The 12,598-nt window shown below is 33.0% G+C and overlaps 6 protein-coding genes across 6 annotated transcripts; 3 read left to right on the top strand and 3 right to left on the bottom strand. All coding sequences in view use genetic code 12, as the record gives it.

Annotated features, from left to right (window-relative positions):
- The first annotated feature begins 120 nt into the window (after nt 1-120).
- Nucleotides 121-1,413, top strand: RJT21DRAFT_13645 (uncharacterized protein). Its single transcript, XM_064883265.1, has 2 exons — nt 121-826; nt 895-1,413. Exons 1-2 carry the CDS (start codon nt 509-511, stop codon nt 1,276-1,278), a joined length of 702 nt encoding a protein of 233 aa, XP_064741323.1. The 5' UTR covers nt 121-508; the 3' UTR covers nt 1,279-1,413.
- RJT21DRAFT_13692 (uncharacterized protein) lies at nt 1,210-2,203 on the top strand. The gene has a single exon (XM_064883278.1). It carries the CDS (start codon nt 1,548-1,550, stop codon nt 2,145-2,147), a length of 600 nt encoding a protein of 199 aa, XP_064741322.1. The 5' UTR covers nt 1,210-1,547; the 3' UTR covers nt 2,148-2,203.
- Nucleotides 2,204-4,029, bottom strand: RJT21DRAFT_13659 (uncharacterized protein). The gene has a single exon (XM_064883269.1). The coding sequence runs from the start codon at nt 3,889-3,891 to the stop codon at nt 2,260-2,262; it is 1,632 nt and encodes a 543-aa protein (XP_064741321.1). The 5' UTR covers nt 3,892-4,029; the 3' UTR covers nt 2,204-2,259.
- RJT21DRAFT_13703 (uncharacterized protein) lies at nt 3,981-5,977 on the bottom strand. Its single transcript, XM_064883283.1, has one exon. It carries the CDS (start codon nt 5,548-5,550, stop codon nt 4,168-4,170), a length of 1,383 nt encoding a protein of 460 aa, XP_064741320.1. The 5' UTR covers nt 5,551-5,977; the 3' UTR covers nt 3,981-4,167.
- A 977-nt stretch (nt 5,978-6,954) lies between these two features.
- On the top strand, nt 6,955-9,740 carry RJT21DRAFT_13364 (M1 family metallopeptidase). The gene has a single exon (XM_064883210.1). The coding sequence runs from the start codon at nt 6,987-6,989 to the stop codon at nt 9,657-9,659; it is 2,673 nt and encodes an 890-aa protein (XP_064741319.1). The 5' UTR covers nt 6,955-6,986; the 3' UTR covers nt 9,660-9,740.
- On the bottom strand, nt 9,641-11,658 carry ASN1 (asparagine synthase (glutamine-hydrolyzing) 2). Its single transcript, XM_064880772.1, has one exon. The coding sequence runs from the start codon at nt 11,544-11,546 to the stop codon at nt 9,822-9,824; it is 1,725 nt and encodes a 574-aa protein (XP_064741318.1). The 5' UTR covers nt 11,547-11,658; the 3' UTR covers nt 9,641-9,821.
- Between the last annotated feature and the right edge of the window lie 940 nt (nt 11,659-12,598).

Here is a 12,598-nt window from a genome sequence, read left to right as displayed (position 1 = left end):
GAGTATTTTTTTTCCGTAGCAATATATGTAATAGAGTGTCTTTGTGAAAATGTTAGGTGATTTTAGGCATCCAGACACGACCATCATATAATGAATTATACCAACTCTAATAGTACAACAACTGTAGGAAATGTTACAAAGTATGCATTTCTCTGTTAGTATGTAGGCTCTTAGGTTGTTCTTTTATGGTCAGTTTTATTGGCCATAGTTCAAGTTTATATGTGTTTAACTTTATTGAGCAGCGACGATAGCGCACATAGTTAGTCTCTCAAATGAATACCTACTATAAGTGTCTAACTAGAGCATTAGTATGTATAACCAGAACAAATGTGACAACAACTATGATGGCGGCATCAACTGGTATTACAACTACAATGTAAAGTCGTTTCATTATTCATTATAAGAAATTGAGGTCGGTCTGACTGGCTTCGGTTATACTTCTCGGGTATGGCCCGCTCTCCCAAAAAATATAATTAAGGCCCGATTATAATGACCAGAACTCATTGGAATGGTCAGCACCATGAACGATTCAACTAGCAGTAACACAAGTCGTAGGGACGAAGTCATGACTACCAGTACAGATAGAAACTCTAGCTCGTCGTCAATATCTCCAAATCAAAGTCTTGGGCTGACAATTAGTGAGATACCACCACCCGTTCCACTTCAACTGGTGGTAGAAGAGCCACATCCAGAGAGGGAGCAGAAAGCTTTACCTTCCTCAAGGTATATCATGGACAACTCATGGAGTAACGTATTTGCTACTGCAAAGGAGATGTGTCGCATGAGTATAATTCTAGAGAACAAAGGGTCCGTAGCCCGAGATCACGTAAGTATCACCACAATCTTCTCCACAATGTTGGATGTTGTATAGAATACTAACCAAGAACCATGTAGTTGGCTAACGAGAGAACATTCTTAAGTTGGATACGAACAGGCACCAACTTAGTAGCATTTGGTATTGGGTTTCTTCAGATTTATAGCTTAGATATCAAGGCCAATAGCATAGTTGTAGATCAAAATACGGGCCAACTGCAAAATTTAACTAATGATACTCATAAAATGTATCAGGCTCTAACTAAACCAATATCTAGTATATGTGTAATCTTGGGTATATTAAGTTGTATATTTGGCTTAACTCGGTATTTTCAGGTTCAGTTCTTACTTATACGTAATTACTATCCTGCTACACGATTACTTTTAGTTATACTAATATTAGTTAACTTAGCTATGCTTATACTACTATTGATTCTTGATGCTAAGGTGACGGCTCATAGTTAGCACTAGCACCCCATCAATATTACATGCCACAAGCAATACTATAATACACTACACTATATACAACACTGTACACAACGCATCACACACTACCATACAGCGCACTAACCTTTACTGCTACAGTAATGTGTGAGGTGCTGGCAACTTGGGGCGTCTCCATACAAATTTTGACCACGCACTAAAAGTTGTCGATTTTTCTAAAGTATGTAAACTCAAACTGTGTAAACTCTACACCACTTAGTTAATATAGTAAATAAACAGAAACAGTATAAATGACGGATTATAACTCAAACACCGTTGCACAGTTAAAGGACTTGTTGAAGGAGAAGAGCTTATCGCTCGATGGAAAGAAAGCCGAATTAGTCCAAAGATTAGTGGACTATGATAATCAACAAGCTAGTGAAGCAGCTGAATCAGTTACTGAGCCAGTAGCAGAAGCTGATGGTGAGACTATCGCTGAAGATGTAGCATCAGCAGATTCAGCTGTTGGAACAGTAGCTGAAGAATCTGGTGAACCAGCTGATGATAAAGATGAATCAACATTGACAGTAATCCAACCAGCCAAAAAGGAAGAACCTAAAGTATTAACTCCAGAAGAAAGAAAGCAATTAGCTATTGAATTGTTGAACAAGAAGATACAAAGAGCTGAAAAATTTGGAGACGAAGCTGCTGCCGAAACTGCCCGTAAGGATTTGGTAAGAGTTGAAAAATTTGGTGTCGAACCAGGCACTGCCTTGGCCAGAGAAATTGGAATTGTTGATAGGGAATTGGGTAATAAAAAATTCAACAACAGAAGAAGAAGATTCAGTAATAATGGTAAGAACCACAGAGGCTTTAAAAATAGAAATAGTAATAATAAGCGTAGAAATTGAATTGATCTGATTTGACCTAACTTGACCTAAAATTATCTCTTGTGTATTATATAACTAAGTAACAATAAACAACAACATAAAACCTTTCAAAAGCAAATCTCTAATACAACATCTAGGCTCGAACTTCTTCTTCGTTATCTCCTACTAAATCTTCTTCATCACTAATCTCATACTGAGATACATCTGCATATTCAATTGGATCGTTGGCATTTGGATCATAGATAACTCCAGTATTATCCTTGACCCAAATTGCATACATTAATCCAATAGTTAAGAAGAATGTCAATTTTTCAGACCAGATCACGAACAATAAACCAGAAGATTCTAAAAGTGAAGTTTCCATAATCTTGATTTGGAACACTTCCATTTCTAAATCACTTACTCCCTGTGTGGGTAACTTGATATTGTGAAGAAGCTTATATATCAAAACACCAACAGATAAGAAAAATATGAATACCGGTAATACGAATATTACCAAAATCGATCGCCTGAATGCAGTAATAAGTTTGTCATTAGTTCCAGTAGGAAACTTACTTATAATCTTCTTAGTTTTGAAGTAATTAACTATGGATAAGATTAGCCAAAGGAATGAAATAATACTCAAAATGAATCCAAGAGCAGAATGAGCACGAGTGACAAACTTAGAGTTCTCAACATCGGTACGGTTGTTTACAAAAGGATTGGCCTTGACTGCATTGATATCTAAGAAGATGAATGCGATTAAAAGAACAAGATTAGCAATCAAAAGATATGATGCATGTGATAAGGACTTTTGAGGCATCATTCTATAGTTCTTGGAGTTACCATTGTGATAATAAATGACTCCATAACCCATAGCGAATAATAATGTGAAGTAGTTAAGTACTACTTGGAACGTACTTCCAAGTGCTATACCAAAATTAGCCAACACATTTAATAAGTAACTTTCAGAAATTCTGTTAAGCAAAAAGAAAATGAACCATAAATAAATATTCAAAAAGATGTATGGTAAAACGACAAAGAATACGAGAACTCGAGATATTAACGAGACTGAATTTAAATTCTTGAAGTCATCATCGACTTTGAACTGAAGGATGTAATTCAATAAATAACCAAAGAACACACAAGCAATGATAATAACATATATCCTCTGTGTATTTTCTAAGTAATAAGTGAATCCCAAATTTCCATATGAATTCTTAAAAGTAACGGGAATCGTTACAGACGTTAATGATTGATCGGTTGGAGGGGCAATGTACACACAATAGAATCCAGATCTTTCTACTGGGAATATTACATCAATATGTTCGCTGTCATCCTTGTTATCTAAAGTAATGTAATCATTATAGATATCAGCTTCATTGAATTGTGCATCCTTAGCTAAATCCAACTTAAATTTGTTGGTCTCAAAATCTACCAAGTCTTTATATAATTCGGCCTTGTCTTCTTTATACAATGAGTCATATTTGGTGAATGTTGGTAAATTGGTGAAATTGGCAATATCAGTATATTTGAAGATTATTATGGGGAACTTAAGTGTGGGGATGAGTGACTCATCGGTAGTATATAAGTTATCTACATAAGCATGGATAAAAGCTGGATCTTTAGAACCAGATATCTTCTTGACTAATCCACATGAAGCTCCATTAATATCATAATCATTGACATGAGGTGTGAATGCTACAGCTTCAAGTCCATTGACGATATTGAGCCAGAAAAAGACAACCCAAATTAAGTGGGTATATATTCGAAACATTTGTGCCATTTTGAAAGGAAGTTTATTTGTTTATTGACTTGAATAGTATTCACACAAAAAAAAACGATAAGACAATTATACTCAATTATATATTGATACGGCTCTATCTTTAATTGGTCATGCTACTAATTAAAAAACCCCTTTTTCTGTCCTCCACATGCACAGTGCTGAAATTAGTAGCGGAAGCTTTGGTGGAGCCAATGCGCACTCCTGATAGGGACTTAACTCCTATAAATAATTTCTCGCTTGGAGTTATATTACATCATACTAAAAATAATTATATACTTAAGACATTTTCTTTGCAACATCAGATTCATAACCTGTTTTATTACTGTTGAACCAAACGAAGTGAGCAAGGCCAACTATTAAATAAATTTTTAAATTTTCATCCAATATAAGGAAATGCATAGCGCTATTAAAATACTCCTCTTGCTTCAATGGTTCATTTGAACGTATTAGAGCAAAAACGAATTCTATAACTAAGTAAACAATACCTATACCAAGCACGAAAGGCCTTATAATAGGCTGAATAAATAGAAAATAGATCGACCTCTTAAATGCTCTTATTTTATTGTCAATTGATCCTGCTGGGTAGGCATCAATTAATAATCGCCTAGTTCTAAAATAATTAATACATGTTAGTATATACCATATTCCAGGTAGCAACCAAAGAATGTATTCCAATACTAAATTACTTTTCCAAGTCGACACCAAAACTAGAATGAAATTGAAAATTAGTAGCATATTGCTGCGATAAAATGACTTCGATGGCATTTTACTATAATTCTTCATTTTATCGTTACAGTTGTAGAGCGAGCCATATCCCATCGCAAATAATAACTTGAAGTATCTAACCAGCAAAAAATATCCTTTACTGAAAATATACGTAAGGTTTCCAAAGTCAGGTGGTGATAGGTAATTGTTCTCCAAATAAAACGTAAACCATGTGAATAGCTGTACAAAAATGTATGGCAATAAAATATAGTACAATGACGAATAGGAAACCACCTCGATATTATTGCGATCCTTGTTTCGCTGAATAGTAACATGTAAGTAGCCAAATATTAAGATACTTAAAACAAGATAATGTTTGGCTTTTTCATAGAGCAAAAAGCCTTCGTAAATCAACTTTCCATGTGAGTTAATGAAAGAAGTTGAAATTAATATATCGTTAAGCGAAACATCAGTAGGTGGTGCTATAAAAATACAATAATTTCCTGATACTTTAACTGGAAGGCGTACTTCTTTCTGAATATTCTCTTTATCCAAACTTAATAGACCATTATACACTGCTGTTTCATCAAGTTGATAAGCACTGCCCATCGACAAATTGAATTTATTATTACTGTAATCGAAGACTTCATCAAACAAAACAGTTCTATTATGTTTGTATAACTCATCATAATGTGTCTCGTTTGAGAAGTTTATTAAATTGTTAAGATCGACTTTGTTTATTATCAAGACTGGTAATTCTAATTTATAGCCTGGAATATTAGATTTTGACTTCGCCTGAATTGCTACATATGGTTCTCTAGAATTTGGCAAAGCTTTTATAAAGCCACATTTAACACCATCTTCCTTAATATTTTGCCCGTAATATATCGGCATTTCACATAATACATGATTTAACCATATAAATAGTCCTAAAAGGAGTTGCAGGTGCACCATGATAATGGCACTTCTTTAAGAAACACTTCTATTAAGTAATTCTATTTAGAACTTATTTAATACGATCCAATTCAATTGGCACGGATTTCAATCCGACTTATATAAATAAAGATGCTATGTCTCTGTTTGTATTAGCTTCTCTTGATTGGGGCAATATAATGCATGCATTTAATTTAAGGTTCTTGCAAAATTGCCCTGTCGTCTATAAAGTATAAAAAGAATTCTATGGGTTATATTGTAATTTGTGGGGTTTTAAGAAGACATTAGCCTTATCGAAGCCCCGCCTTTGATGTTCTCTTAATATTGATTTTAGCTCAAACACCCCCACACCTGAACTCAGCGTTACTCGGGTTAGCTCATAATGATGGTCATGCCCATTTAAGTATACTGTGAGAGATATAGCACCCTTAGAATGTCGTTACCTGTCAGATTATTTATTCATCAGATGTGAACATCGTGTCTGTTATGGAGTGCTTGACACTGTTGAAATGTACATAGTTTGGAATTATATTAATGAAGTCTTAGATGTATTGTTACAGCAGCAGAAATGTTGGTGATCTATAGAACTGTAACTCTGGATTTTGTACTCTTTTGCTTGAAGCATATTTATGCACATGAATATCTCATTGTCATCGGATACTCGCTTGTACTATGAAAAATTACGGTTGATCCGAAGTATTCATAGTCAGAGTTTTGAGTACTCTATGTCCAAGATATGAAGAAATTATTATATAAGCTCTTGCAAAAAATGCAATTTGTATGATTGCAAATTTTGGGGAGGCTTTGTGTCTTTGTCTTTGACTCTGTATGCGCCATTTAGTTTTTGTATAGTGTGGTTTCAAATAGCTACTCTATCATTTAAGTGATAATCGGTCAATTGAGCTTATATAGATCCACAATAAGAATATACAGAGTAACAAATGCATACTAACTTTGTATTCACCAGTACAATACATATGATCTCTAAGATATGTGTGGGATCTATGTGTGGGATCACTAAATTGTAATACTGACTAGTACCTCTCATATACTTCAAGGATTCTTCTACGTCCTGGATCACTCTGCATATTTAAGAATTTTACATATATCTTACATTGGTTTTTAGAACATCTCAGTTACTAATGCTCTCGGCATTTGACCCACCTTCTTCAACTCTCTTATATTTCACAAACTCGATCTATACCTCTACACCCAATAATGATTTCTAATGAAATGTACTTGAATCAAACAAAGACCCAAATCATTAAGCCCCGTCTTACTAATCTCATACTGAGAGTGTTAGCCTTACAACGTACGGTTCTGCAAGTCCGACTGGTAATGCCAAATTTTTTCGACGATGCGAACACCGAAAAAATGAAGTCTGGGGCACCACTGGTATATATACACCCACTGGGCTATTTCTTCATCATCAGATCTTTCCCTAACTATACTGGAACATGTGCTCTGCTCCTAAAAAACCTTACTACGAAGCATTGCCTGCTTCATTACAACCTTTCCACTATGACTTGACAATTTCCAGTATCGATGTAAAACAAGAAATTTTCAAAGGTGTTGTAGAAATTCAATTGAAAGTAATTGAAGAAGCCGATGAATTACACTTAAATTACAGAGATTTGGAAGTTTCAAAAGATGGAATTGTTGTTGAATTGGTCAATGGTTCTGGTGAGTCGACTCCTGTACAAATCACTTCCTTACAAGAGTTTAAAAAGAAGGAGTTTTTTGTTATAAAGTTTGATCAAACTTTGAAACCATCAGGTGATGATAGTTATGTTAAAGTTACATTAAATTATGATGGTATTGTTCAAACTAATATGGCTGGTTTCTATAAGTCTGGATATGTTGAAGATGGTGAAGAAAGATTTATGTTATCTACTCAATTCGAAGCCACCGATGCTAGAAGAGCATTCCCATGTCTTGATGAACCATTATTAAAGGCAACTTTTAAAGTAAAACTTGAAGTTCCAAAGGAATGGATTGCCTTAGGAAACACTCCAGTTGAATCTATAGTTGAAAAGGAAGATATTAATTTATATACTTTTGAAAAGACTCCAATTATGTCAACTTATTTATTGGCATGGGCTGTTGGAGATTTTGAATATATTGAATCTTTCACTAAAGATACTTATGAAGATGATAAACCATTACCAGTCAGAATATATACTACCAAAGGTGGTAATCATCTTGAAAATGCTAAATTAGCATCAGAAATTGCTCCAAAGATTGTTGATTTCTTTTCAAGAATTTTTGAAATTAAATATCCATTACGTAAATTAGATTTAATTGCTGTTCATTCATTTAGTCATAATGCTATGGAAAATTGGGGATTAATTACTTATAGATCAACCGCATTATTATATTCTGAAGAAAAATCAGATCCTTCTTATAAACAAAAAGTAGCGTATGTTATTGCTCATGAATTGGCTCATCAATGGTTTGGGAATTTAGTTACTATGAAATGGTGGGATGAATTATGGCTTAATGAAGGATTTGCTACTTGGGTTGGTTATGTTGCTGTTGATTATTTATTCCCAGAATGGGATAGTTTTAGTATCTTTGTATCTGATTCTTTACAACAAGCTTTAGCTTTAGATGGTTTAAGAAATTCTCATCCAATTGAAGTTCCAGTCATTGATGCTTTAGATATAGATCAAGTTTTTGATGCTATTTCTTATTTAAAGGGTGCCTCTACTATATTAATGATTTCCAATTATTTAGGAACTGAATTATTCTTAAAGGGAGTTGCCTTATACCTTAATAAAAATAAATTTAGTAATGCTACATCTCATGATTTATGGGATTCAATTGGTGAAGTTTCTAAAAAGCCAATTGATCAAATCATGAATGAATGGATTAAGAAAATAGGTTATCCTATTGTTGATGTTAGTTTAGAACCAACATCTAATAGTTTAGTATTAAAACAAGCTAGATTCTTAAATGGTGGTGATGTAACTAGTGAAGAAAATGAAACTAAATGGTGGATTCCTTTAAATATTTCTAGTGGTAAAGAATCAGTTGAATCTATAGTAGATTCATTTGAATCAGAAACATTAATTATTGATAATTTCCCATTAGCTTCTAAATTTTTTAAATTAAATAAAGATATTACTGGAGTTTATAGAGTTAATTATTCAACTGAAATCTTGGAAAATAATATTTTACCTTATTATAATCAATTAAGTACTAGAGATAAAGTTGGATTAATTGCTGATGCATCGGCTACATCTATTGCTGGTAATAATTCAACTATTAGTTTATTAAAATTAATTAAATCTATTAAGAATCAATTAGGAAATAATTATGTTGTTTGGTTAGAATTAGGTAGAAATATTGATATTTTATTAACTAATTTTGCTGGTGAAAAGGATTCTATATTATCTCAAAGTTTAACTGATTTTGTTAGATCTGTTTATGAAAATAAAGCTAGTGAATTAATTGATGAATATGATTCTAATGGTGATAATTCTGATTTCTTAAAGGTTAAATTAAGATCAGATGTATTATCTCATGCTGGTTTATTATCTATTCCAAAAGTAGAAGAATTTGCCGTGAAATTATTTAATCAATGGGTTTCAACCAATAAGATTGATCCATCATTAAGATCATTTATATTCTCTACAGTTGTTCATTCTAAAGAATTCACCAAAGATCAATTTGAAGCTATTTTTAAAGAAATTACTCATCCAACATCTTTAGATTCAAGAGAAGTTGCCTTGGGAGCTTTAGGACATATTAGTAATGAAATTTTAGCTGAACAATTAATTTCAAAACTTTTAAATCCAGAAATTATTCCAATTATGGATAGTCATTATTTAGGAATTCCATTATCTAAAAATGCAGTTACAAAGAATTCATTCTTAGATTTCTTTTTAAATAATTATGAACAATTCTATAAATTAATGTCTACTAATATGGTTGTATTAGATAGATTTATTAGATTTACTTTAGGTAATTATAATTCTATTGAAATTCGTGATAGAATTGAAAACTTCTTTAAAGGTAAAGATGTTCATGGATTTGAAAGATCGTTGAATTTAGTATTGGATAATATTAAAATTAATCATAATTGGTATAATAGAGATAATGAAGAAATTGAAAAGTTTTTGTTATAACTTACAAAGTATGTAATACTAATACTAATTTAAAAAAAAAAAAGAACTAAAGTTTAATATTAATAATAACAATGATACTAGCCATATACAAAACCATGAACCATGAACCATGAACCATGGTATTAGTGCTGTAGCTTAAAAATCTATAAAACTTCAAAACCCTTAAACTTGATCAACTTTATGGTCATGAGTTGTAGCATATCTACCAGATGGATCTTCATGACAACCCCATTCGGCTTTTGGAATCCATCTCATAACAGTAGTAGCAGCAGTCTTTGAATTATTAAAAACTGAATCAAATTTTAATCTATACCAATAAGCTTCCTTAGTGGTTGGAATATCATCACCCCATTCTGGTTTTGGATGAAGGAATTGTTCATCAGAGATAGTAGCTTCTGCAGTATCTTTTAAAGCATCAATCCAAGAATATCCAACCCCATCAGAGAATTGTTCCTTTTGTCTCCATAAGATTTCTTCTGGTAAATAAGGTTCAACATCTGGTTCATCAGTTGTATCAAAAGCTTTTCTTAATGCGTATTTTTCAATCTTTCCTGCCTTTTGATCAATAAGTTTATCTTCAGGGTTAATGTTCATACAAACTTCTAAGAATTGTTTATCTAAGAATGGAACTCTGGCTTCTAAACCCCAAGCCATAGTAGATTTATTGGCTCTAAGACAATCAGCATAATGTAAGTTCTTAACTCTCTTAACACATTCTTGATGGAATTCTTTAGCACTTGGAGCATTAGCAAAATATAAATAACCACCAAAAATTTCATCAGATCCTTCACCTGATAAAACCATCTTTACACCTTGAGCCTTAATTTTTCTAGATAATAAATACATTGGAGTTGAAGCTCTGATAGTGGTGACATCATAAGTTTCTAAATGATAAATAACATCATCTAAAGCATCAATACCATCTTCAATAGTAAAAGTATGAGAATGATGAATTGTACCAATAAAGTGAGCAACTTTTTCAGCAGCAATTAAATCTGGTGCTCCAGGTAAACCAATAGCAAAAGAATGTAATCTGTTCCAACCTGTAGTATGTAAAGAACCCTTATCATCAACACCAGATAATTCTCTGTTAGCATCAATACCTTCAGTGGTAATAGTTGCAGCAGCTTTTTTAGTTTCTCTTGAAGCAATAGCAGCAATTAATGAAGAATCCAAACCACCAGATAATAATACACCATAAGGAACTTCAGCCATTAATCTCTTTCTAACAGCTAATTCCAAAGTTTCTCTAACTTCTTTATAATCAACATGTTTTTCAGGAATTTTAGATTCATCCCACCAAGTTGGTTCGAAATATCTAGTAATTTTATCAGTGTTTGAATCATAAACATGACCAGGAGGGAAAGCAGTAATTTCATCACATTCATCAATTAAACATTTTAATTCAGAAGCAAAATATCTAGTTTCTGGAGATTTTGAAGATTTTCCCAAGTATAAAGTTGTAATACCAATTGGATCTCTAGCAGCAATTATTCTATCAGCTTTATTATCATAACAAACCCAAGCAAACATACCATCTAAATATTTAGGAGCATCAATACCATATTTTTCAACTAAAGGAATAATAGGTTCACAATCACTTAAAGATTTAAATCCATAAGATTTAAATTCTTCTCTTAAATGAATATGATTATAAATTTCTCCATTAACTGCTAAAGTAAAGTTTTCATCAGGAGATGTAATTGGTTGAGCACCAGAATCTAAACCAACAATAGCTAATCTTTCATGACATAAGATTGTTGAGTTTTGAATAATGTTACCAGACCAGTCTGGACCTCTATGTCTAATTCTTTTAGAATATTGTAATGCTTTACCTTTAAATTGTTCAACTTCACGTTGTTTGTAAGCTGCAAATATACCACACATTTTTTATATGCTATTATAAACAGATATACGGTTAGAAAATATATATATGAAAAAGTTATTAACAGATTACAGAAAGATGTAAAAAAATTTTTAAACTAAGGTTAATTTTAATTATATATAATTTGGCTTGGACGATATTAGCGATTTTTCAGTTCTTGTCGCAGCGATGAAAAATTATAGTGAGTCAGAGCGAGTTCCGTCTCCGGGGATGTTGTGAGTTATGTATGGGTCACAAGACCTGGCCATAGTTAAGGCAGGCTTTACCGAGGGGTGCGCACCCTCGTAATCCTCCACAAAATTGATCGAATGAGGTGACATTTGTGCGCTGTAGGCCCGATGACTCAGTTTACTTAGCGGGAGATGGGCCTGCGAAACAAATTTAATGTGAGCTTGCTTATTGTGCTTATTATGCTTATTATGCTTATTGTGTTTATTGTATTTTTGGTGTAATTACCGGATCTCATCATACTATTGGTCTAAGTCGGTTCTATTCCTTACTGTGTCCCCCACATTCTTCGTGTGTTATGCTAGTCATTGTGACTCAGTATTATGTTTTGTTTATATATGGTCAAATGACTCAGGGTGCATTAATCGTACTGTTATAAGTTGCTATATTGGGCACCCAAGCGATCCATCTCTGCCGAATATCTTATCTCGCATCGTACATAAATTCTTTATTTGTTTCTTACCTGTAAAGTGCTAAGCGGCGAAACTCTCCTAAAGCTTATTGCAATTTCCCCATTAGGCAATAGCCTACCGCTCCAACTCCGATCATAATATGCTACAAGCTCGGAACTCAATACTGGAGCGTTATTCGACACCTTGACTTATTGGTTACCTTTAAAGATTAGCGACTTTGTCCCTAGAATATATAACAATAACAAGAAAAGCATTTTGTTTGGCACGTAGCATTGTACTCGCATCATCGTTGCGCATCGGCATCTTGGTGAAAATTCAACGTCTCTGGAGAAGAGTATCACAAGACTCCATAAGACAGCCAAGGTAGGGTGTCTATATAACATCACTGATTTGTATATTAGTATATAGTAGTA

Source organism: Scheffersomyces amazonensis, assembly GCF_036850825.1.
Source record: "Scheffersomyces amazonensis strain UFMG-HMD-26.3 chromosome Unknown RJT21scaffold_1, whole genome shotgun sequence".
In the NCBI taxonomy this organism is placed as follows: domain Eukaryota; kingdom Fungi; phylum Ascomycota; class Pichiomycetes; order Serinales; family Debaryomycetaceae; genus Scheffersomyces; species Scheffersomyces amazonensis.
The sequence above is the reverse complement of the archived record's forward strand: the minus strand, read 5'-3'. Positions and strand labels throughout refer to the sequence as shown.